The 27377-nt window shown below is 34.5% G+C and overlaps 1 protein-coding gene across 1 annotated transcript in view; it reads right to left on the reverse strand.

Moving 5' to 3' along the window:
• The window catches only part of LOC121065490 (ATP-dependent translocase ABCB1-like), a 41716-nt gene that overhangs the window by 5954 nt on the left and 8385 nt on the right, over positions 1-27377 (reverse strand). The window contains 23 exon segments of the mRNA XM_040548347.1: positions 94-198; positions 200-251; positions 824-882; positions 884-965; positions 2690-2790; positions 6324-6527; positions 7507-7565; positions 7568-7589; positions 8436-8513; positions 10981-11085; positions 11407-11553; positions 12338-12520; positions 14045-14206; positions 14521-14691; positions 15070-15273; positions 15460-15585; positions 17562-17672; positions 19031-19144; positions 21111-21282; positions 22084-22208; positions 23193-23364; positions 24085-24276; positions 27071-27134. Of these exon segments, the coding sequence (XP_040404281.1) occupies positions 94-198; positions 200-251; positions 824-882; positions 884-965; positions 2690-2790; positions 6324-6527; positions 7507-7565; positions 7568-7589; positions 8436-8513; positions 10981-11085; positions 11407-11553; positions 12338-12520; positions 14045-14206; positions 14521-14691; positions 15070-15273; positions 15460-15585; positions 17562-17672; positions 19031-19144; positions 21111-21282; positions 22084-22208; positions 23193-23364; positions 24085-24276; positions 27071-27134 (2810 nt within the window).

Genomic DNA, 27377 nt, shown 5'->3' on the forward strand with positions numbered 1-27377 from the left:
TAAGGAGGTAGTCAGAAGGAGAGGGAACATAAGTTTAAAAAAGAGTCCGTAGTGTCAATAAATAATATTGTCCATTACACATTGCTTACTTACAGGCTTCTCTCCTTCCTCACTGTAACTGTCTATTAAGGGTACTCTTTCAAATAGCACAAACAAGTGGGCTGCTGATATCTTGGCTTTGGCATAGTCTGGCGCAAAAAGAGCTGCTTTGTCCTAGTGCCATTGCACCAAATACAACAGCTGAAAACACTCTATAAAAGAAATCAGAAACAAAGATCAATAGACAATGGAGAAAGGAAACAATGGAAATGGGACTGCAGTCAACTTTTTCTTTTACTGGAGAAAAAGGAGATTAAATTTAAAAGAGTAAAGTAGTAACCATATTATTGCTTTAATTACTCATTTAGTTCCAGAAATTTGTTTTTATCCTCGTTTAATGAAGCGAAATAAGCAAGCTTCCATTCAAAATTCCGTGTTTTCTTTACTTATTAACACTGATTTCTTTAATTATTAATACTAGTTAGCTATTGAATCTCAACTGGGGCAAGGAGGAAAGTGGTCAATGAACAGCAAAATTGATATAATTCTACTATTGCTGTGGTTTCCCTCTACAGTTCAATGACCCTTGGGAGTTAGTGATTCATTTTTAAAGTTTCAAGCCTGTAACAAGGTGACAATGTGCTTTGTAATACACTGTCATTGCATTTAAGTAAAGAAGAAGAAAAATCTGCCTATTTTCTCATAGCATAGGTTCTAGAGATCTTTATGTAGCAAACAAAAATCTTTGAACTGACAGAAAAATTACTGCAAAAGAGATACTTACAAAAACACACTTTTATACTCCATGTGTCCATTTACCACTAGATAGGCACCAAACCGGAAAACAGCCAGCATAGGTAAAAAACATCATTGCTTGGGAAAGGGCAAAACAAAATCCAAATATATGCGCCTTCTTCACAGAATTTCTGTAAGAAAGAATGCATATTTTCTTAAGAAAGTGCAATTGTACTGAAGTCTTAGTATGCAAAAAACAGTGAATTTACTTCAGATGATGCTGCCATGAATGAAACTGTACTCTTGCTTAAGTAGTGCAATCTCCCATTAGACTACGTCCAAGTTTGTTTTGTTTCCAGAATTTTATTTACTTCCAAGAACAGCTGGGAATATTGGTGCAAAAAGAGGTGACACCTTAGCTGCTATGTCTATTACCTTACCATCTCATAGTTTGAGTGTTAAAACACTTTACAGTTCATACCATTACTACTGCAACACAAAAAAAAAAAAAAAAGATCAGAATGTTAGCTCACCTTCATCCAAAGTCAAGTTTTGTGATGGCTTTTCTTTACTTGCAATTTTAGTTTAAACTACATAACAAAGGTGTTGAACCTTTTGCAATATTATATACTTGTAAATCTGTTTCTTTTCAATTTAAGCAGTTAAAATTCCTCTCTCAAGTAAGATTAAGCCTGCAAGTATGGTGCAGAAATGAGATTTGGATGATAAAACTATGCCTATAACTAACATAAGGCAGAGAGAAAATTTTTGGTTAACATGAATTTTTACCAGTTAAAAGAAATAAAAGATTTTAATTATATTGATACCATTCCTAGGTCTCAACTGTATGTTTCCTTCTGGCAAAAAGTAAATAAATAAATAAATAAAAATAAAAATATATATAAAAAAAAGCAAAACAAAAAAACAGGAGCCAGATTCACAAGTATGCTTTTTTGATAGAGAGGCTGTTGTGACTTCTCCTCTATATAGCTGATTTGTGCATTCATCTGAGATAACAGAAGACCTAAGCTCAGTTTTTATAAAATACAAATGCTTTCACTAATCAGTGGTTAAATATGCACTGAAACTTTAACTGAAAAATACGTCCTGTTTCCTGAAGAAAAAGTTGACGATACTTAGTAGAACAACATTAAGATGAAAGTCTTGGAGAAATCCCATAAATGTCAAGCCTGAGAATGGTTAGGTACTGTCCTGCAATCTGTTGGATATAGGTTGAATATTTTCTTTCACAGGTTGCTAGATAAACCTCAATTATTATGGCAGGTGTATTAGAAACATCCCTTCTTGTTTGTCTCCTAACATATATGTTGTCATTTCCTTCACTTTTCTCATGGCTATCTGAGAATTAAACATTTCATCATTTCATTATAGAAAAAATAAAAGTTTAGCTGACAATATCTTTTTTTTTTTTCATTTTAAGACTTTTTAATTTTGTCTTAGTTCAAGGAGACTTTTTTTTTTTTTTCAGTCACAAACCAGTAGGTAATTATTTAAAAGTTTTCAATCCTATTCAAACTTTCAGAAGTGGCTTAATGAAATACTCAATTTGCATAGAAAGATTTTAATTAAATACTTGAAACACCTTAGGTTGGAGGTTGGATTAGATGACTTCCAAAGTTTACATAAAACTAATTTTTTTCAAACCAAGTGATATTTCTGTAGAAGATACCAATATTACCACAGAAAATTAATTAATCAAAGTACAAAAACTACTATGTTTTCTAGTGACTGCCTTTGTTAATAAAAATATTCAAAATCTTGTCAGTAACTTCGAGGTGGGAATATACTAACTAAAACACACTAACAAAAATTGTTAGTATAAGTAAATATTTGTAATTTATTCTATAGTTAAAATACAGTTGGCATTTTTTAGTTTAGTTCTTTCTTTTTATACCTGTATGGTACATGCAAATGTTCTCCATACATATATTCAAATTTTCTTTCTCTGGTCAAACTAACAACAGTTCGAATATTTTCTATGGCTTCTGTGGCAATCTGCAATAGAAACACAAATGTTTTAACTGGAAGTTAAAATCATGTTGCGGTTCTTTATTGTAACTTAATAAAAGTCTACTAGAATACAGTTTGATAATTTTTATAATTGTTATTAAATCATTGATCTATGATATCAAAAGTAATTTTTTATTTTTTATTTTTTACGTTGGTGAGATTTTCATATGATACTCTGATAAGATTTCTCTAGTGTTCTCCAAACAGGTAGTGAAACCTGCTGGACACCAGTGACAATTATGGATATTAGATGAGAAAAATGGCAGTTTAGCATTCAACTTTGAGTCCGCTAAATGTGGACTGTATTCTGAATGTCTGGGTTATTTATATGTCAAGGGCCTAACTTAGATCTCAGCAGTAAATATTTGATCTCATCAATAACATCTTCTTTAAACTTTCAGATTCTTCAGACTTGAGTCATTTGCACACACAAAGGTATCTAGAAACTTTTGAAGGCAATGGACACCTAGATGGGAGCAATTGAATCAAGGCTCTTATGTAATCTATTGCATCTATATAGGTGCCCATAAAGTCTTCTTCAATGACCACACAGTGAGGCTAGAAGCCTGTATGGTCAATTCAGTCCATATGCATGTAGAAGAGGACAATTCTTAGAAACGGCCAATAGGAAACATCTGGAATAAACACATCCTAGACACCAGAGCTATTGCTCTATTTACCTCTGCTTGAAACACTGGGCTTGAGTCCACGACCCACATACTGCCTCCAGTGCAATGGTGTGTTGGGCATTCCAGGCAGCCTCAACTGCTATTGCTGAGAGGGCAAGGATTCTCACACATACTGTATTATATCTGACAATCCTATATGGATAGATGTCTTCAGTACCCTAATGCAGCTCAAATGGTGTTAAACACCTATATCTGGGTTCTATTCAGTTGCCCAGCAGCCTCATTTCTAAGGATGGATTGGATGGTATGATAGGTAGCAGAGCTCTCTCATTAATGTAAATACCGTACAAATTCACAGCAAGTGATTTTCAGCACTGAATTTCTATTTATGCTTGGGGTTTCCCCACAGGTGTAGTGAGGCCCCTGATTCTTTGCACCTCAGTATTTGAAACCATGGGGATTTTTTTTTTCCCCTAACAGACTGATAATATTTTTAACATCTTAAAACTTCAAAGTTCTATAGTAACATTATTTTATATTGTAATTTTAGAACGCATAGATATGCATTTATTCTATATATTACTGTTATTACATTTGCAGCATTATACGGCTCACATTTTTGATAAAGCTCTTTGAGAACCAGTGCTTTGAAACACTGTGTTTCTCTGGAGCTAGTTCCCTGAACCCCCTCCGTTTCCAGGTTGTGCCTAGAAGTCAGCAATGTTCTTGTTCTGTACAAAGATTTCTGAACAGAGGACTCATGCCAAAAGCAGGACAGAAGCTTCAGGGAGAAGCATAAGCACTTCTAAAAAGTTATTGTACTGTAACAGAATGAAATTTTGTTCTGAAAAGTGATTCTGTATATTATGCCTCATAGGAGACTGGATTTATCATATGTCACCATACAGTTCAGATGCCTGCAGTTTAAAACAGAAGAGCAAATAACCTCAGTACCCCACTACTTATATCTAACAAAAAATACAAAATACAGACCTGGAAGCATTTTTTTTTTCCACGAGCTATTACCAAAGATTTTAAAACTGTGGTACTGTTATCTTTGTTCTAAAATATAAGGATATAATTGTCTGATAGCCTCAGGATCTTATAGCTTGTGCCAGTGTTTGAAAATTTGCTATAAAATAAGTAATTTATTGATTTGAATGTAATACACAGTGCTAATGATATCAAAGAAGTGAAATAGAGTTTATTCTTCTTAGTTATATTGTCTCACCAAAACTCAAAGGAGTAGTCACGTAGTGTTCTTAGTAACAGAAGTTTAGCAAGATTTTTCAGAAAGCAAATTTTCCAGGTAGAACCCGGTTTTCACTGAAGAAGACTGATTTTATATATTCTTGTAATTGAACAAAATGCCTGTGGTCTAGTGCTTGCTTGTCCTGAGAGGGGAAACTCATACACTGCTAAGAAAATTAAGTATTTTCTCAAGCACTGCCAAAAATCATTAGTTTTTTGTAACACCTGTGCTAATGTTTTCACAGTCTGCTGAATTAGGAAATCCTATAATAAATATAGATAAATATCTATAAAAACTATTTCAAGAAGTGTCAGTCTTTTTCCTGTCATATATTAAAACAAAAAAAATACTAAACAAATGCACAACAGTTAGAAAGAAGAAGCAGAATAAATGTAATTAGTTGAAAGGAAAGGAAATGCATTCTTCGGCTTATACTTAAAAGCCCATGGAAAGATCATTACAACATCCTGTTGACTTGGAAGGCAAAAACCATTTCTTAACAACTTAACCTACAGACATGATGGAAGGAAATAAAATAAATTCAGTAAATAGGAGTTACTGGGGGGATTCAGATCCAGGTTAAGACACCTGTCTTTAAGTGTCTAAGCCACCAATGAATACCTATTCACACAGCCTCTTTCTCTAGGATCATTAATTGAAGTGGGTAGGAGCAAAATTCAGTTGCCCACATGTAGGTGTATTTTGCCATTAGAGATGCTCTAGGATACCCAAAACATTAGGGAAAGGTATAGCAGACATGACACAGAACACAGAGTAGACCCATACCCTTCTGAAATGGCAACTGGAGGCCTCTCAGATACCCTGGGATCTCCAATAAGTATAAGGGGAACATTATACTACTAGCATGTCTGCAGACACATACATTTAATCTGAAGATTAATACCACTCCTTATGTGCATGTCCTTAGACAAATGACTCTTCTCAACAACTTTTGAAAACAGTAAGACATATGAAGGAAGATTACAAAAGTTTTACCTTGAAGAAAGTAAATATCAGGGAAGTGATGAAATAGTTGTTCTGTCCCAAAAGGATTTTTGGAATGAAGTGACATTAAATGCCTTCCTCTAATTTCTTAAACAAAAGTCTAGCCTTCTTGTTTTTCAACTCTCATCTTTCTCTTCCATTCAAGAAATAAATGAATGGCAGACAGATTCAGAAACCAGTGGATATACACATATTATCCCTGCAAACATTAGTAAGAGGAAAGAGAACAAAGAAAATAAAAAGAGCAGTATAATATATATAAAACAGATGATATGCCAAAAGAAGGATGCAAGAAAAGGGAAAAAAAGGAATGTCAAAATGAAGAGTGATGCAAAATAAGGAAAACAAGAGATGATTGGAACAGACAGGAAAAAGATGTTCCTGAACAGTGCTTAGCACATTCTGGGGTTTATCAATTACAAAAATAACTATCAGTTAGTTATATAAGTCTTCAATTATTATTGAAGAGCTGTTATGTTCTGTTGGCCCACTAGTGTAACTACAGAGTCTGGCCATCTCTGGAAGTTACATATTATGATATCTTCTGTATTTGGAAGCAATATATCCATTATCAGTGGCTTGGTAAACATGACTGATATTACACAAAAATAGACAAAATTCACTAGACCCACCTTTCCTGCAGCTTCCAGCTCTACTTTATCTTTTTTAGCATGCCCAGCCAACATCTTCATTTCGATCATTCCTGCCACTGCGATGACTGGCACCACCGCTAAAAGTAACAGGGTCAGCTGCCAGCCATAAATTAATGATATAATAATTCCAGTTCCCAGGTTAGCTATGTTTTGGGCAATTAATGCTAATCTGACACCAGTTGCCTAGGGAAAGAAAAAAGACATTTTTTGCTAAAATATCAACATCTTAGACCATGAAAACATTTACACCCATATCATTTCTGATTTTCCAAGAAATATTTAGAAATTCTTAATGCAGTTTTGCAATTTTTTGACATGGGAATTTCTTAAATTATTTTGTAAAATATTATCTGGTTCACAATTATTTTTTCCTCTCCCCATATTCTGATTACTTAAATTTTCACTGCAATTTCTAAAGTCAGCTTATGAAGCTAAACAGACTTTAAGCATGTCAGACATTTATATTTACAGCTAAACATTAAAATGTCACATTTCACAGATCATGAAGACAGCTTATATAACATAACACAGAGACCAATGAAGAAGAAAATTAAATGTTTAATTGATATCGTGCAAATAATATCAGAGATAAAACAGAACTCTTCACTTCAGAAAAAAAGCATGTAACTTCATCTAGCCAGAAAGGAAAAAAAAGATAGTCTTGTAATTTAAGCATGTACGCACAATTCATTCAGTGCTCTTCAGCATAGGATTATAGATTTCTGAAAGTCCACAAATTAATTCTAAAGAATCTCCAAGTTTATTGCTATTATGTCTATTTATTTTTTTTTTAATATATATAAGGAATCTGTACAATTAAAAAAATTGGAGGTCTGACATAAACTGAACAACAAACTTATATGAATATCTTGCGTAAAGTGATTCCTGGTGAATTTGTTTAATAATGAAGATCACAATACAGCACAGTATCCTGATAGTAATCCTGAAAGAAGGTTTGCTCGGATATTTTTTTGTAACCATATATTACTTACATTGTTGTAAAACACATCAGTGCATTCTATACCAGCTATCATATAACCATTAATAGCAGATTTTTTTTGTTGTCAAATTCAAGACTGTTAACCAACCAGTCAAATCCCTGCTCCAACTTTACTATGTACTAAATCAAATATGAAAAATTCCAAACCAAAATTTTACTTACTCCTTTCACTTGTGAGGCATCATTAGCAAGTCTTGTAGTTAACGCTCCAGTGCTGTTTTAGAATCATCAAACCAGGCCATGTCCTACAATAAGAAGCATTTTTCTTAGGACCAGATTTTGTGTATTTAATGTAAGCCTGAAAGTAAAACTGAGACCTAGCTAATTCAGTGTTAGAAGACTATGTATGTCTGTCTGGTGCATCATTTCTGCATATTTAAGTCTAAATCCTTCATTGTACAATCAATATGCTAGAAACAAGCGTATACTTGTGGATGATCTGATGTGTATTCTGCCATTGCTGAGAGGGAAGGAGAGCCACCTGTGGAATTCCCAAAAACAAAATAGGCCCTCCCTGAGAGCTATTGAAACTGCACCTTCCAGGGGGAGATGACTCTTAAGTCACATTCCTTCACAACTGCAAAGCTCTTTGGGGATGGATTAAATGGAAAGTATTTTAAAAGTAAAAACTCCTGATCCATTGTTTTGTTTCTCCCATATTGAAACTATCTGATCTAAGCCATTTGATCGGGGATTAGTTACACAGCTTATAACATATTCACTGTGAGACCAAACATTTGATTTATACTGTAATTATAGAATGACTGGGGAGAAAGGGCACCAAGGAAGCCGAGCAAGCATCTGAACACATGGATTTTGGCTGGTGTTAATGTTAAGCCATAACGACTTGGCTGTGAGTCTGAGGCTTTGCAAGGAGTACATAAAAAGACTCTTAAATCAATATAAGAACTTTCTTTACAGATACTTTACTGAACCCCATGTAACTAACAATATTGGTTTCAAAACTTGAAAAAAAATTTTCTTTGTAGATAAGTCATAATATGGTAGAATAAAGTAGAATACAGATATTCTAGAGATATACAACTAATTATTGTTAAAATACTGCAAATTAGAATATTTACTGTCTTTACCTGTCTAAGCATTGCTTTAAATGCAATGAATCGAAGCCTCATTGTAAGAATTTCTCCAGCTTTGCCAAATGTGAAACCCTGTTTGAGAAGAATTATAATATACAATTAGCGTACAATTAGATTGTATTTATTCAATAAATATTTTAGATACATTGTCTCTACAATATCAAAATACAAATTACTGCAGTTATGATCACACAAAACACAAAATGAGGTTTAACATTCATAAAATCCAATTGGTTCACAGTACAGATGTTCAATTATATTTCTCAGTGAAATAAACCAGCCTAGCAGTATTTCCCAGCACTGCTATACCAGCATGCTTCAAGAAAAAGACCACTAATGAACCTTTTGACTGCATTTTTATCAGGTTGACCTAAGTCAGATTTAAACAGGTGGCCTTTAGTTTAAAGACTTCATAGGGAAATCTGGGTTCACTGAGGTCAATGGCAGATTTCCCATTGACTCCAATGGAATTATGGTTTCTTTCCTGGGATCCTAATACAACCTGACATCGGTAGTATCGGTAGTAATACATAACTAATGTTTTATAATGAATTGAACATATGTTTAACTATTAATATCAATCAACTTAACAAGATAAACAAAGAAATATGGTGGTTAAAATTTTGGAAGATACAATCTTCCTGCATTTTTGTTAGGATTATCAATGTTTATGATTATCTTTGTTTTGCTCATTAACAAATTTATGTGAATAAAAATATCTGCATTTGTGAAATTTAATGCTTTTAAAAGTCAAAACACAGATGCAACTGTACTATATAATACTAAGAAAAAATTGTTATGGCATATGCTGATCAACAAATATTTCTCAGTTAAGTTTGATCATTGGCATAGGTGTGCTCCTATACTGTCAGTAAATTTGCACAACAGTGTAACTTAGAAAAAATAACAAAAGAACATCACGGAATGGACACTATATTAGGAGATTATAAGAATGTTTTAAATATTTTTTTTCATTCTTATTAATTTGGCGGTGTCATCTCTCAATCAACTCTTCCCACTCATATTTAACGTTCGTAAGTCTATGAGGCCAGGTGGGATTCACCTCAGAGGGCTGAAGGAACTAGCAGACATTATAGCTGGACTGTCAAGAATTTACCGAAGTTCGGGGCGGTCCTTGTTGGCTGGAAACTAGCCATTTACAAAAGGGGAATTACCAAAAGGAAATCTACAAAAAGGTAATTAAAGAAAACTTAGGAAACCAGGAAACTACAGTCCTGTTAGTCTAACCTCAGTCCTTGGAAAAGTTATAGAGAAGATTGTCCTGGGATATACTGAAGGGCATTTAAAGAACAAAGCTATTATCAGGCATAGTCAACATGGGTTCATCAAGGGAAAGTCCTGCCTTAGTAATTTGGTCGCCTTCTATTATAAGGTCACCTGCTTGGTAGACAAATGGAAGGGATTGGATGTAATCTTTCTGGATTTCAGTAAGGCCTTTGATAGGATCCCTCACAGCATCCTTCTGGAGAAATTGTCGATAAAGAGGTTCATGCTGTGCTGGGTGATGAACTGGTTTGACATTGGAGCTCAAAGGGTTGTAGTGAATGGGGCTACCTCTGCCTGGTGGACACGAGCAGTGTTTCACAGGGCTCAGTTCTAGGGACAGTCCTTTTCAACATTTTTGTCAGTGATCTGGATGCAGGAGTGGAATGCATCCTCAGCAAGTTTGCTGATGACACTAAACTGGGAGGTACTGTTTACTCCCTGGAGGGATGAGAGGCCTTGCAGAGGGATCTAGACAGACTGGAGCACTGGGCAGTCATCAGTGGCATGGAATTCAACAAGGGTAAATGCCGGGTGCTGCAGCTGGGACGGAGTGATGCCAGGCCCAGGCCCAGGGTGGGCGACGAGTGGCTGGGGAGCAGCTCAGCAGAAAGGGACCTGGGGGTGCCGGTGACAGCAGGCGCAGCGTGAGCCAGCAGCATGCCCTGGCAGCCGGGAGGGCAAACCCCATTTTGGGGTGCCCTGAGCACAGCACAGCCAGCCGGCCAGAAGAGGTGATCCTCCCTCCTGCTGCACTGAGCGTGGTGCGGCCCCACCTCGACTGCTGTGTGTGGGTCTGGGCTCCACCACAGAAAAGCATGTTCAGGGCCCTGACAGCGCCCAGAGTGGGGCACAGGCTGCAAGAGGGCTGGAAGGGCTGTCCTGTGAGGAGAGGCTGGGGACACCTGTGCTGTCTGGTGTGGAGAAGAAGAGGCCGAGAGGCGGCCTCATGGCTCTGGGCAGCCTCCTGAGGAGGGGAGGCGCAGAGGGAGGTGCCGGCCTCTGCTCCTTGGTTGTGATGGACATGCACCATCAGAAGTTCAGACTAGATATACATTTATGCTACTCTTCCAAGTAAACTTTATCATCTCACTGTGCAGAATCATTTAATTGATAAAATTATACAAAATTAAACATATCCAGAAATTATAGTGCAACATATTATAATAAGGCTAAAAATATAGTAATATAAATTTATATGATAAATATAACAAATCTAGAACAATTATAATAAAGCTAAAATAATAGTACATACCTGAAAAAAGAAAGTAAAAAAGGAAATGATCCCAAGTGCTAAAAACAGCAGTGAATATAAGTTGCTCTTTTCTCTCAAAACCTTCTCATTAGTTTCTGAAAAAATCTATAAAATAATATTTAAAATATCATTTTTTTAAACAACTAATCTAAAATACTCTGATACTTCTCATAAGTATTTTTGATATTCATTTATATACATTAAAAAATTGAGTATATATTGCAAATTATTGTAGGTGTCAGAAGAAAAATTCAATTTGTAACAAGATTTTTAGGATTTTGTAAACTTATATAGTTCTTAAGATTTTTTGTAATAGTGCTTCATCCACTCCTCAGTTTCATAATTCAGTGATTCTTTAAGACCTAGGTTTCTTAGAAATAAGTTTTATGGGCCATATAGATTTTTATATACTTTATTTGAACTTACCCCTATAATTTCTGAAAATATGACTGAAAACGCGGGTTGTAAAGCTCCATTGATAATTGCACAGATAGTTCCAGCTACAAAGTATGGCCACTCAGTTTTGTTCAACCTCATAATTTTCAGAAATGAAGCTGGAGGTAATTCTTCATCCTAAAGAATGGTTAGGAAAAAAATATATGTGCTTGGAGAAATATGACAAAAAGAACAATTAATAGCTGATTTCCTACTCCCAGGATACATTCAGGAAAAACTGAAACATATACTTTTTAATAACAAATAATTAACTCATTAAACATTTATTTTTATAATCTTTATATTACGAAGAAAGAGCTGTTAAAACATATCTGTGATTCTTGTCATAACATCTTAGCTTAATCATGTAATTTTTATTGATCAATACTCTTGGTATTGTTTAGTTGTGACTGAACTATTAATTCCTAGCATATTCCTGTGTGTAATCCGTAACTAGACTAATTCCAGTAATCGTCCATTGAGCAATTTTAACAGATGGCAAAGTATTTGCTGCAGGTATGAACAAAATCCTCTGATATTCCAGATTTGTTGCAAGAGTTGTATGTTGGGGCAAATGTTTTGTTTCTGATCTAAATATGAATGTTTAACCCATATATACTATGTCTGTATGCTATACGGATATATATGTTTTATAGCAAAGTGATTTTCAAGAATAAATGTATCCTAGTTATAGATTTTAAAAGTCCTATTTTATTTGTACAATTGTTCATGGTGAGATAACAAAAGTTAGGAAGTTAGGAATACTATCAGTCAAAAGCAATTTAAAATTAGAAAAAATCTAATTTGTTTCACTAGAAGCTAGAAAATGCTTCTTTCTTCTTGTACCTTTCTAGAGCAGCAGCATGAATACACTTAGTTGGAAGAAACTAAAGTTCACTAACAGCTCTGCAAAGATACTTACAGGTGAATTATTTTTCACATCAGCATCATCATTCTTTTCTCCTGGTTTTTTCATGCTTCTGCGAGTTGATCGTCTTCTCAGACCTTTCATTAAGGATTCTTCCTGTTCCAGTTCAGACTCACTTTTTTTAACACTGCCTGCATTCTCACCTTTTTCCAATGATGGATCTTCAGCTTCTATTGTCTGAAACAGGGAAAAACATAACACTGAGATTAATTATGGATATAGTACTTTGAACTTTCAAAATTATGAGGAAATCAAAGTAAAGGTAACTAAAATCACAATTCAGTGGAAAGAGATACGGGCAGAACAATGCATAATGCTATGAGCAGATATGAAAAATTGTACTGTAATTATGTAGATCTCAATCTTCAGAGCTGGATTCATATACGAGTATCAAACCTGTCAAGGAAATATTTACTCTAGGTGGAGGGCAGAGGAGTGGAAGTATGAATTAATTCCTAACAGGGTTTTAAGTTGTGTGAACCATTTGCACTCATCTCAGTATCGTTTTGAGAATTCTCAGGGGATACAGTTTATCCGTGAAGTGAGAAAAAATGACTCCTCTCCAGTGTAGAGCACTGTGAACAGTTCTTGACTTTAAATGTAATAGTTCAGGACAGTACAAGTTGAAAAGAGATTTTGACTGAAAAACTTGAACAGTCTAGAAAAAAGCTTTACTTTTGGTGGTAGTTTTGCCAGTGTCTTTGGCACAATGAACAAATGTCTACCCACTACTGAGGGTAATAATGGCAATTGCATTAAAATTTGCCTTCAGCTTGTATTCCTTTCTTTTTCCTATTTTCCTTCTTGCTTTTCATGCTAATAATAAAAATTACTTTTTTTTTCTCTCTCTCCATTTTTTTTCTGATTCCTTAATTATTTTTTTTTTTTGGTGAAAGTTATAGAAATTGTTTTTATTTTATTTTTTTTAATTTTACATTTCCTAATTTTTCCCTTTATCACATTTACCTGAATACAAAATTACTTTAAATCTAAGGTGACCAAATGCATTCTCATTTTATGAGAATAAATGTTTTAATTGGCCTAGTTCACCCTTTTCAGTCTGACACACTTAGGTACCTCTTTCAGTTTCCTTAATGGGTGTGATGGTTATGCATTAAAACACCAGTGGTACAGAAGACTATGGCAAAGCTCAGGTATAACCTAATTATCACAACTGATATTGGGATGTATGAAAAGTACTTTTTATTCACTTATTAACTAATACATTTCTGATATTTGTTTGATTTTTAATTTCCAATCTATTTGTTTCTGACTACCTAACCGTAAGTGTACATATTTTTCACTCATCATAACCTGAATTGCTTTTCTTCTATTCCTATTCCTAAACTTTTTGTTTTCTTGTTTGTTTTTTTTTTGTTTAAGAACCTCATTGTGAAGGATTATAATCAAATACCTTAAATACGCACGCTGTATTCCTCTGGTAATCAACTACTGTGCTCTACCTTTTATTACAAGTTAGTGATGTTAGCTGCCTAATAGGAGAATATAGAAAAATCTTTTAAATCACTATAGTAAAAATGTACTGTCCTGGGTTGAAATAGGTCTGCTATAAAATCTTGTGGTTTTCTCTGTCAAATATTTGTTTGCGCTTAACAAAATAGGCTGCAGAATTCCCAGTATTTCTGAGAGCATTCAATGGAACACAAAAAAGAAATGAGGCAAAAGTGGGTAAAAAAGTACCTGCATGTTAACAAGTTTGTAGTAGATTCCCTTTCTTTCAATCAGTTTAAAATGATTCCCTTCTTCTGTGATAATTCCACTTTCAAACACAGCTATAAGATCTGCATTTCGGACTGTTGACAGGCGATGAGCTACTACAATCGTGGTGCGTCCTTCCCTTGCCTAGAAATAACATTTTTCATGAATATTTCTAAGTATATTCAAAAATTGTTCAAGTTAGGGTCCCAAAAATTCTCAGTACAGAAAATATTTGCCAAAATCAAGTTTACCTTTTGTACTATAAGGGTCTCTATTTCTTGCAGCTCTTTCGATAAATGTCATATTCAGCTCCTCCTCATCTACTTGATTTCATAGCAATACTGACCACTTCCCAATCTTTGAATGAGCAGAGATTATTTGCAAATTCAGGCAATTACCTTATACTTTTTAGGAGTCTCTATTTTTTGCAGCTCTTTAAACAAACAAGCAATACTGACCTTGTCAAGTGCTGCCTGCACAACTGATTCACTCCCAGTATCCAAAGCTGACGTTGCCTCATCAAGCAGAAGAATTTTGGGATTGCGAACCAGAGCTCGGGCAATTGCTATTCTTTGCTTCTGGCCTCCGCTCAGCTGTGCCCCTCTTTCTCCAACCACGGTTTCAAACTTCTACAAGACAACCAAACACGTTTGCACAACAGTCAGTGGCACGGTCCTTTCACCACAGAAAGGCAATGTAAAGAAACGGCACATCTGTGTTAGTAGCCCCGGCAGCATCTTCTCCTTCCTCTAAAACACTGAGCATTAAGCATCCACTTAAATAAACCACCCAATGGTTTGTGCCTACAGAACTCTCATAGTTCTCCAAATGCTCATTTTATGTCAAAATTAACATTATTCTCAAAAGTTACGAGGAAGCTCTGCATAGCTCTGCACATTCATAGCTCTGGGAACAGCTTAATCTGCTAAGGAAAATCCCTTCTGAGGAACTCTTTGGTGTGAGTAGGTTGAAGGGAAATTATTTCAGCAGGACAGCGGCTTGCTTACCTTGGGTAGCTTCATGATGAAATCATAAGCGTTAGCTTCCTTGGTAGCTTTCTCAATTTCTTCCATGGTGACATCCTCTCGGCCGTAGCGAATATTTTCTGCAATGGTAGTAGCAAACAGCACGGGCTCCTGATTCACCACACCAATAATCTCCCGCAGATATCTTACATTTAGGGTCTTAATATCCTGCCCATCAATGGTAATCTAAAGAAAGGAAGCGGACACAACCCATTTACTAAGCGTTCTGGTCAAGGACTCTCTCTCCCCAGGCTGGCACATGGCTTTTGACGGGAGACTTGACCGTGTCATTTGATCAAGGGCAACGAGACCAGAAGCTGACTTTGAACAACTGCGACGCACAGAGCAGTCATCTGGCTTGAGGTGTCTTACCATGCCTTCCTTGGGATCGTAAAATCTCTGGATGAGCTGAACAGTTGTACTTTTCCCACAGCCACTGCCACCAACCAGGGCTACTGTCTGGCCACAGTTGACCTTGAGATTCAAGCCTTTCAGTATCTGTATGTATAAGAAAGGTTGCCAAAAGTTTATATATATATATATATATATATATATATATATTAGGCTATATACATATAAGATTATATAAATATATGTATGTATATATATATATACATATTTGTACTAGTCACCATAAAATATGTAATTTCACAGCCATGGAAGATACGTTTTGCCTTTCTTGGGACTTGTAGAAAGAATATATGTAGCTCTTTGGTGTAATTGCTATTTAATTTTATTTTTAAGAACATAACCTGTATTGGGCTGTGTAGTGGGTCTGGAGAACAGATACACATCATCCATGTGCAATGTTTACTTATTTTTACCCAAGTTTCTGCTTAACCTGCTCACCTGAGTAGTGTGAGTATACAATAATGGGGAAAAAAAGGAATAAAGTTTAAATAAAAACACTTTGTATAAACAACTTGTAAAGGAGTCTTTCACTACTTTATACAACTTACTTGGTTGGAATAAATATTGAAATGGAGAAAAGCATATTTATGCTAATTAGTGTTCTAGAAGGACTAAGCTACAATGAACTATGCAAACCTGAATGATAGCATCCACATCTGGGGTAAGTTTATTTCTCCATTCCGAATGTACAACCATGCATTGATGCATTCCAATAGTGCCCCAAATGTACTTCCCAATGCATTGCAGCCATGTGTCCTCATCAGCATCTCTTTCTTCACAGATATCTACTCTCAGCACTACCACTGCCTCTTCACCCTTAGTAACAATCTGTGTGCTTCACAAGTGAAATGTATCTCACTCTTTGGGGACAAGAGACACATACAAATAACTTTACACTGATTTCTGTGATCAGAACTTTTTTCCTATACCAAAATAATATCCACAATTGAATCCATTTAGACTATTTCTACCAACTTAAAGCAAACAGAGAAGAGAGAGTAAGGGCAGCAAATAAACCTGTCTAACGAGATAGGAAGTAACTTGCAGTCTTCTTCATGCCTGTCAGTTATTTTGCTGTACTTAATCCTGTTGCAAAGAAGAGTTAACTTTAACATCAGGTAGGTAAAATTTAGGCAGAAATGAACTCCTCTGAGTTATTTGACCTCTTAATTTTCCTTTTCTTAATTGGTGTAGCCTTAGCTTCATATAATTATAGTGTCTGAAATGAGAGGGGAGAAATGTCTTTGTTCATATCATACCTGTATAAACTTAGAAAATAACCCACTGATATCAATAAATACCTTTTTATTCATATTTCTATATGAAGAAAAATCAACTACTTGATTAACTTTTCTGATAGAAGGAAAAGCCAAAGTCTTTTTTAAACATTTATGAGTAAAAATGGCTTATAAAGAAAACTATGTCTTTCCTTTTGGCCTATCAAAACTAAGATCCCTTTAGTTAGATCAGTGATTTTCCTTCACGGTAGGGAAGGAAATAATTATATAGTGCAAAGACACTCTTTATTAAAGTATTTTCGGAAATCATTCAAATATGTTCAACCTTCACTCCATTAAGACTCCGGTTTTATGACAACACTTTACAAAAGCAAACTTTCTTTTTTTTTTTTTTTTTCTGTCTAGACAGAGAAATGCAAATTCTGATCTCCAGGTCACATATAACAAGTCCTTCCTGGATCTGCTTTATTCAGTTGATTGAGATATAGTCTTAACAGAGCTGCATTGCAGATATTTTTGAAATCCACTGTCATTATTATTATGCATAAACACTTGGATTAGATGTATAAAGTAAGATTATGATAGCAATAAATTTTGAAGTTTTATCACATAGTCACACTGACTATGGCTTTATTCAGAAAAGCACATTTAGCTAGGGTACAAATAATTCCAGGTTAAATAGTTGTGATGACAAGGTAGTTGTACATGATTTAGAGAGTCAACCTGGAACTGTTACATTTTCAAGAAAATTTTATTTATGTGACTTTTTTTTTTTTTTTCTCCACATGGTTAACTGTAATAAATATCAAGTTTCATTTACAATACCTGAACATCTGGTCTGGATGGGTAACTGAAGTGAACATTTTGGAACTCCAAGTTCCCTTTAATGTGGTCTGGTTTGTAGCCTGTCTCTGAATAACTATCAATTTGAGGTTCCTGTGTGAAATAAAATGTGCAGAGAAAAAAAAATTAAAAAATTACTTCCTAATAATTTTTTTGTTTCATAAAGAAGTCTTAGAGTGCACCATTATTCTGTAGAGATATAATGTAAATATAATAAATATAGATAGATATTTAAATTTATTTAGAGAGTGAGACTTCTGAAACATGTATGTTGCATGGTTTGCTGCCTCATTACTACATTTCTGCTATGTTAATGCAAAATACTTTTATAATTTCTCTATTTAACATTTTGTGTGAATTTAATATATTGTCTTTAAGAATGTACCCACAGCTAGCTGTAATTTGAGATTCATTCCACTGCCTGATTAACCTGAACAGATCACTTCCAATGAGATGTTCAGACTCTGTTCATGTAGAGCTTTGCCTTTCTGCTGTAACCATTTTGTGAGAAAGAACTGATTCACTGACCATTAAGTAAAAATCATTAAGCAGAAACAGAGTGCTTAATTACTTCTGTTTGCATTATCATCAAAGGTAGGTCTAGAATTTGAAGTATGTACAAATAATCCAAAATAATGTAATTTCATTTTATACAACTTCATTAGCTCATAAAATCACAGCATCCCTGATTTCAGACTCTCCTGTCCAATAAAGTATGTTACCAGGTTACCCGCTTGTGTTTTATAGATTTGCTGACATTCATGCTGCTGGTGGTGTCACTACTAGCCTTTGACACTATGCCCATATACCTGCATCAACTGTAATCACATCTCTATATGTCACTAGATGTGACCTTCATGGTAAAAGCATTACAGGGTACCTCCAACACTAAGAGATCCAGTGATCCAATACTGTTATCTTTGAAGCAAGAAACAATAACTAAAAGACAAAGAGGGACTGACTAATAACTATACATTCTATCTGCTTTTATGAATATATTTATGCTTCTGAGAAAATAAATGAGCTTTTTAGTATTGCCAAAATTGGATAAAATTAGAAGTTAACTATTGCAGTAAATTACTAAATATGCAGCAGCAGTAAAATTAGACTTTTTATTTATTAACAATTTAACAAATATATTCTCAATTATTTAAATATAGGAAAGTTCCATTTTCCACCTTTGTTGCACAGAATCTAATTTAAAAATATGTTGATTTTCCTTCCAGTCTTAAATAGGCCTCCTATATGTATATCAGGTTAAAATTTGACGCTGCCATTATTCTATGTTATTTTATCCATGTCGATATTGAAATATGTTTTCAAAACATCAGATAGATATTTGAATTACATCTTATTTTACTCAATCTTATTTATTTTTACTAATTTCATATCCATAAATATTACCTGCATTTTAAAAAGAATGGTCTCTGAGCAAGACCAAAGATACTCACATTGTCTATGATATTAAAGACTGCATAGGCTGCTCCTCTTGCATTAGCAAATGCCTCTATGCTTGGGGCAGTCTGTCCAATACTGAAAGCTCCAATCAATACAGAGAAAAAGACCTGAAAGAAATGTTTATGGTGACATGTGTCAGGTCCCATTTAAGCAGAGAATTATGTTTATTTATTTACATTAGGTAACTTTGGGTCAGAGGTTCTGTGCCTGGTATGGAAGTTTAAGTAATCTAGAATTACAGGAAAAATGAAAGGTTCTCTCTTAAACAGAGAACAAGATTAAGAAAAGGACTTCTTAAGAGCCAGCTGTATTCCTGCATGATGTGAATGCTGCAAACAACCTCATGAGGACAGAAAAGATGACTGAAAATGAAACCTGCAAATTCTATGAAAAAAAATGTATAAAAAAATGTGTAAAAAGTCCTGAGACTTGATGTCTCAGGATTTATTGTACTAATACATTCTTTGACAAAAGATATTCCAAAGATAATTCATTTTTGTTTGAACACATGCATTAAACAAAAACCTAAACTAAACAAAACAAACAAACAAAAAGAACAAACAAACAAACAAAAAAACAACCACCTGTTAACTGAAGCATTTACTTAGGACATTTTAAATTTCCTACATCTTGACAAAATAATAGATTCAGAAACCTTTTATAAATTATTTTAAGTTTTGGGGAAAGGTTCCATCAAACATTGAAATATTTCTATGGAGATTTTGATGGGCATTTTTTGATCACATTTTCACATTTGCTCAAGAAGATTTCTCTAACAGTTGTGTGAAATTAGCTGCAAGTCCTTCTAATATACATACCTTTTACAGAACTGCTTTCTTCTTTATCAGATCTGTCAGTAATACATCACAAAAATGCTAATTCCAGTTTTAATCCCAGCCTCTACCACTTTTGTTTATATTTAACATTATGATGATCTGTTATACTTTTTTACTGAACAAATATATGGTAAAAGTGCAGGCTCTAGGATCTGCTCTTTTTAACTCTACCACTTTTCCTTCATATTACTTATTATATTGCAGTGCTATTTTCCAAGTGTTGTAACCTCTTATACCCTTGGATGCCCTCGTGATACAGTGCAAGACTTGCAACACACATTCTAATTCATGTTATATAAACTCCAGTTTGATGAGTTGCAAAATAGACAACATTTAATTGCAAAGACTTTGAACGGAAAACAGTTACATACAAGGGCATGAGCAATTGTCTGAACCTGTCTAAGGCGTTCTGTATGCCTGCCTGCCCTTAAAAAAAAAACAGGCCTCATACTGCAAAAGTTCAAAAGAGCCAGTATCACACATCAGAGACAATTTTTGCAAATCAGAGTGATTCATAAATAAAGAAAAATCAGGTAGCTTTAAAGGGATGTAAAAATACATATATGGTATCCTGACTGGTTTCATCATGGTTAAAGAAATATATTTTTACCATATTTCTTTGACATCTCATATGAAAGTAGGACGGTTGTCACATCAAGAGAAGAATTTAAGTTATGATGTATGAGCTACACTTTTCTTCCTCTGGTTAGGTAGTGACATATTTTCTAGTCACAAGTATATTTTCCTTCCCCTTGCTTTTTAAATATATTGAAAAGAGATTCCTGGGTTGTATGGAGCAAAATATAAGAAAAGAATCAGTAAACTTATCTATTTAGAACACACAACTTTTTTTTTTTTTTTTTTTTAAAGTTTATTTCATTCTGCATCCTGAAAATATATTCAGTCCTGCAAATCTGAAAATAAATATCAACTAGGAAGGGTACTGTACTTCAAGTTTTGACTGAGCTGCTTCTATATCAGTATGAACTTATGGAAGTCATAAAAGATGTAGAAACAGATGAAAATAATCAATATTTTATTTGGCTTGATGTAGATTTTGAAAAACTATAGCAAAAAAGCATGTAGACATTTTTGGTAATAAACTTTTTTGTTAAAAAGAAAAGAAGCTATTTTGCCAATTTGGCACACCATCCTGAAAGAACCTAAGTAAGTTCTGAAAATACACTTCAGAGTATTATTTTTCAATATGATTGGGAAGTTACTGATAAATACTTACAGTGAGAACTTTGCCAATGGTGTAATCATCACTTAAGACCAAGGTAGTTCCATACCAGAAGGCCAGTGCATATGATGCATATATCAGTAAGAAAGCAGCACCCATAGAAATATTAGCTGTAATAGCCTTTTTTATTCCAATGCGTTTAGCATCTTCTAAATTTTTATGATACCTGAAGAAAGGCAAAAGTTCAAGATACACTTAGATTTGTACCATGGCACACAGCACCAAAAACTGGATGAATTAGTAAAAGAACATTACTTAGATACTACAAGATAATACAATATTATAAACCTAAGAACGTACAAAGGTAGGCCTGATTGTAAGGCATAGAGATAACTTAAGGTAATTTCCAAAAATGCCAACGCCAGCTGAGCTGGCAGACAGAAAACAAAACGAAACAGAACAAAAAAACCAGTGTATCATAATTCAGGAGAGGGCATACGAGTTCCTTAAAATAACCTGAGGTTGAGTGAACTTTGACTGTGAACCATTCGTGACAAGTTTTGAGATTATCTTTGTTAGCTTAAGATAAAAGACTAAGATATATCACAATAATTATGTTTTACAATATAGCGAAAATAAAAATATTGTTTAGCAGAACCCTCACAACTACTGAACAATCAGATAACCAAAGATATCATCATCTCTTCTCACGGCACAGCCTTTTCTGTCTAAAACTGCCACTTACTATTTGAAGTAGCAGTTTATGCACTTTCCAGAGTGGAGATGATATATCAACCTAATTTGTCAATTTCTTAAAAAAAAACAAAACACCCTAATTGCTATTCAACACATAATGGATCTTGTAAAAGTTAGTAACAGCCAATTTCCAGCCCCATTACCTAGAAATGTAGCAAGCACAATGCATACCTATTTGGGCAGACTTTCAGCAGTGAAGATGCAAGAAAATTTGAAACCATCTGAAGTGAGTACTTTAGAATCAGCTGATGAAAGCAAGAGATGCTCTTACCTTTTGATTTCTTTTTCTTGCCCTCCAAAAGCTATTACAGTACGGATTGCGCCAAGAACTTCCTCTGCAACAGCTCCTGCTTTTGCATATGCAGCTTGCTCTTTGTCAGTGAATGCAGAGAGAACCTAACGCAGGATCAAATATTTGGACTTGAGAAAAACAGAATGAACTCAAGCACTTTATGATAAAAGCCATTGTGACTTTCTTATAACATGAAGACTTCTGGTTGTATTATGTATAGGTGCAGGAGTGTTTGATATTGAAATTCTTAATTATACAAAGTATTCAATCAAATAATTTAACATTACCCATTCTCAACATCTATGGGCTGAATTTTGCACTCTGCTTTCACCCAAGTGCAGGAGATTAGATGAACACTTACTCTGAGCTGGTGGGCTCTCCTAAGGCCACCTTCTCATCTCTGGCTGCCTTAACCAGAGGGCTCAAGACTTACATTAATTGGCCACAGTCTGTGAACACTCTCAGCTAGTATGTGGCACGTGCCTTTCTGCTCCTACCTCTTCCCTAACACACTCACATCAAGACAGAAAAAGCTTATATAATCTTTGAAATGTAAGAGAAGTAAAATACTATAAAAAATGAAGGCTTCCAAACTGCAGATGTAAGACACTCTGATCCCATTGTACTTCTCTCATGTAAATCTGCCTAGAATTTCTTACCAAAGCTGCCAACTACTCTGAAAAGAAAATGTGTCTGAGACCAAAGCTTGGTCTAATTTCTTTGATTATTTTTCAGGAGGTGCAATTATTTCTTTCATCAGAATTGAACGTGAATGAAGTTTTAAACAGTTACAGACATGCATTTTGCTGGTATATATTGTATCCTTTTCCACATAAAATATGCTATACTGACATAAACAGCTTCAAATTAAAGAAAGTCTGCCTAATCCACTGGAATTATAAAACTGTAACTACTCGAGGGCATTTATATACAGTGAACCCAACAGCCTATGTACATAGATAGATGTTCTCTAAAGCCATCATAATTTCCTAAGCAATACATTCCAACTGTAAGAATTGCAGGCTTGTAGATTCATTTCATTATCTTTCCTTTATATAAAACCTGACATTGAATGCATAGTGGCCTACCTTTGCCCAGATGGCTGCTGAAAGTCCTAGGACAGGACTAACTGCAAGTATTACAAGGGTTAATTTCCATCCTCTTATGAGGCCAACAATAAATCCTGTCACAAATGTTGTTAATGATTGGACAAGCAATCCAATTTTATCACCTATTCCTTCGTTAATCTTGGAGACATCACTGAAAAAAAAAAAATACATCCAGACAGGATGGTAAATGTAGGAAGCACAGCAAGATTTTCAGTTTTGTTATATGGGCATCTGTGTAGATAGTCTTTATTAGTCTGGAGTAGTCTGTGTAGATAGTCTTTATGTTCAATTACTTGCCAACAGTTTGCTTAAAGATAGAGCAGTATATAATATGATCACAGAAAATTTCATATTTCTTGTGAAATGTAACGCTATACATCTGTTTGCTTCTGAAAAGGTTGAAATTCTGCTTGCAGTGCAAAGGTTCTCTCACTTTATCACTATTCCAAATTTTGGATCTATTTGGAAACAGTAGTATATTTGGGAGGAACAGCTAAATCCTTTCATGTAGGCAAGGAGAAAGAAATAGCTTGTCAAGCAGTTCAAGATGTTCACAGCTGGGGTCAGTCATCACTGTGCTCAGTTCCCAGTGTGCACAGAACTGAACCGTGTCTTCTTTTCATTGGGTTAATCTCATACTGTTAGGCTTTAGTCATCCTCAGAGTTCACAAGGGAACTTATCTCAATGCTTCTCTGATAACTTTATGACAGTCCAGCATCAGAATTATCACAAATTGAGTCTCTGAGACTTTCTGTGAGATAACTTGCATGAGATTCACAATGAAGTAAATGAAATTTAAAAATAAAAAATTTGCAATCTGTACATATGTAATAAGATAAAATAACATTGCAGAAGGTATAGTGCACTTACTCAATGAGACGAGTGTTAAGTTCTCCCACGTCATTTACATCAAACCATCCAATTTCCTGTCTCATAATTGCATGAAAAAATTTTTCTCTAATTTTTTTTATTTGTCGGCCTGCTGCTAGGGTCCAAAATGAAGTTTGGATATAAGCAGCAACAAGAACACCAGCTGCAATTGCAGAATAGTAATATGCATATCTGCAAGAAAAAATAAAAATAAAAATAAAAATTACCTTGCTAGTCTGTCTTTAACTGTATTCCCGCTTCTGTTTCAGACCTGAATTAGAGTTTATATGTTTCTATTAGAGTTTTCACTTCACTGTAAAACTTCCCAAGTTTTTTTCTATGAGTACTATTTAATATAACTTTACAGAAACATAATAAACTAAATGATGCTCTTGTTAGACAGGAATTACTTTTTCTTCTTGTCGGTGTATCTGTTTTCTCAGAAGTTTATTTTAGAACCATATTTTAGATGCAATATCCTTTTTGCTTAAACATGTCAAGTAATTTCCAAAAACATCATAGCATTTGTGTTTTAACACATTGAGGCCTAATCGTATATATCTGTATGTCATATTCACAGACACGTATAATACAACATGCTTGTCTACATAAATATACATATATGCATGCATGTTATAAATACTTCCCAGCTGGGGAATACAATGTGACTATCTATACATCTATTTCAAGTAAATGCCACTAGATCCAAAATTATTTTGCTCCTTATTCTTTTCATAACTGATATTTTACTTCTAATTAAATTCATCTCTGTGTCATAAGCAGGGTGTCATGTGAAAATCAAGACGTGCATGAACCACTGTATTTCTCAAGCTGAAACTGATTTTAAGCCACAGTTTTAAACTGTTCAAACAGAATCAAATCAGATCTGATTTCAGTCAGAACTGGTATCAGAACCAGTTAATGGTGAACTTAAACCAGAGTGAAAACAGGACAATGATAAAAATAATAATAATAATAAAAAGCTTTAAAACCCTTAGGAGCTTCACTCACAAGAAGTAAGTTAAGCCACACCAATTCTTTAGAACTAGAGCATGAAACTTGGCAGGAGTAAGTTACAGAAATCTGTGTGCAAATGCTCTGCTCAAAAAAGGAGAAAAGGGCTTTATAGATGAAACTTTTCATATTTTAATCCAGCATTTTCAGTGACTGAGATATTGTACAGTTTAGTCATGGACTTCGGAACTGCGATCATTATGAAATGAACTGTATCTAAACTGATTAATAAAATGGGTTAATGTCTAACTGAAGATTGATTAGTTGAATATTGACCTTGATCATCTTCAGATCCATTGAAAACCTACACAGAAACTACCAAACTAAAAACAAGGACACTGCTTCAAAGCTCAGTAGTAATTACTTTAGACAATTACTTTATGATGTTATGTCACTTCAAAGAATGGTTTTATGTGTGGACTTTGTTTCATGACAAATTGTAAGAGAAGGGACTGATATCTTTACAACATTCCATGCTAAGGAAATACATTCTGTAGCTTCACTGCAGAAACTTAACAGAGAATTAATGCTCATTGCACTATAAATTAACTGTTCTTTTTCTTTTGAGAAGTAAGTTGATTTCAGGCAAACTCTTATCTGAGTAACAAACATAATGAAGTCCACATTTATAGTTGAATACACCTGAGTAAGATCTTTGTCTGTGTAAACAGTTTTTATTATTACTTTACCTGCTGGCAGGCATTCTCAGAGAAACAGGGAGTGGGTACAAACAGCTTCTTCAAACTGGTAACACACTAAATTAAGGCTCTATCCAAAAAGTTTAGAAACTTCAGAAAAGAAAACCTGTTCCTGTACTGTTAATTATCCATGCATCCCTTATTCTACAATTTATTTCTGAAGAGAAGTTCAGGCTGCTCTGTAAGCACTCTACATCTGTGCTCTCAGACTTAATGTCTGAAAGACAAGGTGACATGCAGGATGCTAAGAACAGATCTCCCTCACATCTCTTAGGGCCATGAGAACAGGCAGTTTTCAACATTTAGATAATATTCACATTCACACTTTCTTTCGGTTAGCTTTTCTGTTTTCCTGTACTTTTTGTTCTTTTTTTCTGTTGTGACTCCTAGACAATAGCATGCTGAGGATAATAGGAGGGTTTCTATTCTTTTTGATGCAACATGACTTGAGTTCAGAGATTAAATTTTTTTCATTACTATTGCCTTGAAGACCACATCAGTATTCCTGTGATCTCAGATGTTTTTCAATACCTAATGAGGAACAAACTTCAATCTGAAGAAAAAAGTTGAAGTGGTACAAGAAAATGCACATAGACTTTAGACATCCTACATAAACCTAGTCCATGAATAGCAGCCAGTGAAGCCCCCTAACAAAACACATCTATTGGTAGCTGATGTTTCTCTTTATTTTCCTTTTTGTCTATGAATCTGCAATATTACTCTCGTATGTAACAGAATCACTATTGACAGCTCTTGAATACTAGATTTAAAATTGCATTTAATCTAACTGTATTTTTCTGTAGGCCAGGTATTTTAGCTGAACTTGATGCTTTGGCAGGAAACTAATAACTATCTGGCAATTTTAATTCTGCTTTTTATCAGTGAATCAACATAGCTCAAGAAATTGATGGATGATAATCAATATAATTTTTCTGCATAACATGTACTGCTTATAAATTCAGAGGAAGGGAAAGAGGAAGGAAGAAAATGCTGACGACACTGAGACACAGAGCACCCCTGAAAAGGGGGTGGAATGGATGAGAGCAAAAGATTACAGGGAAGTTGTTGGGAATGACTGGGAATGTTCAAGAATCTTCCCAGTGAATTCAATATTCTCATATACAAATCTTTATTTACAAATGTTATTCAAGTAACCATTGTTTTTATGTTGTTTAAAGTATGCAAAATATCTATGGGAGAAATATGGCTTGACAACAAATGTGTGCCTACACTAAAAAAAAAAAAAAAAAGAGGAAATATCAATTTCTAATTACCTTGTCATATTTTCTTCCAGCTTGCCAAGAATTTCTGCAGAGGAATTCATGTCAGAAATCTGTCCTTAAAAAGAGTAAATACTTTGAATAGAGCAAGTTTTAACAAATTTATTTTCCTGCATGCTGTTCACCAAATTTTGAGTTGGTATGTCTCCTTTTGATTCTAGTAGATTTGAATAAGAGAAGGTGTGCAATGAGTTCAAGCTTCTTCGTATTCAAAAACAATGATTATACTAATAGAAGGTTAGTCCTGACTCCATTGCCTACAAAACTGCATCAGTATAACTTGAGCTTAAAAGGTCTTCCT

Source organism: Cygnus olor, chromosome 2 (genome assembly GCF_009769625.2).
Source record: "Cygnus olor isolate bCygOlo1 chromosome 2, bCygOlo1.pri.v2, whole genome shotgun sequence".
Classification (NCBI taxonomy): Eukaryota; Metazoa; Chordata; class Aves; order Anseriformes; family Anatidae; genus Cygnus; species Cygnus olor.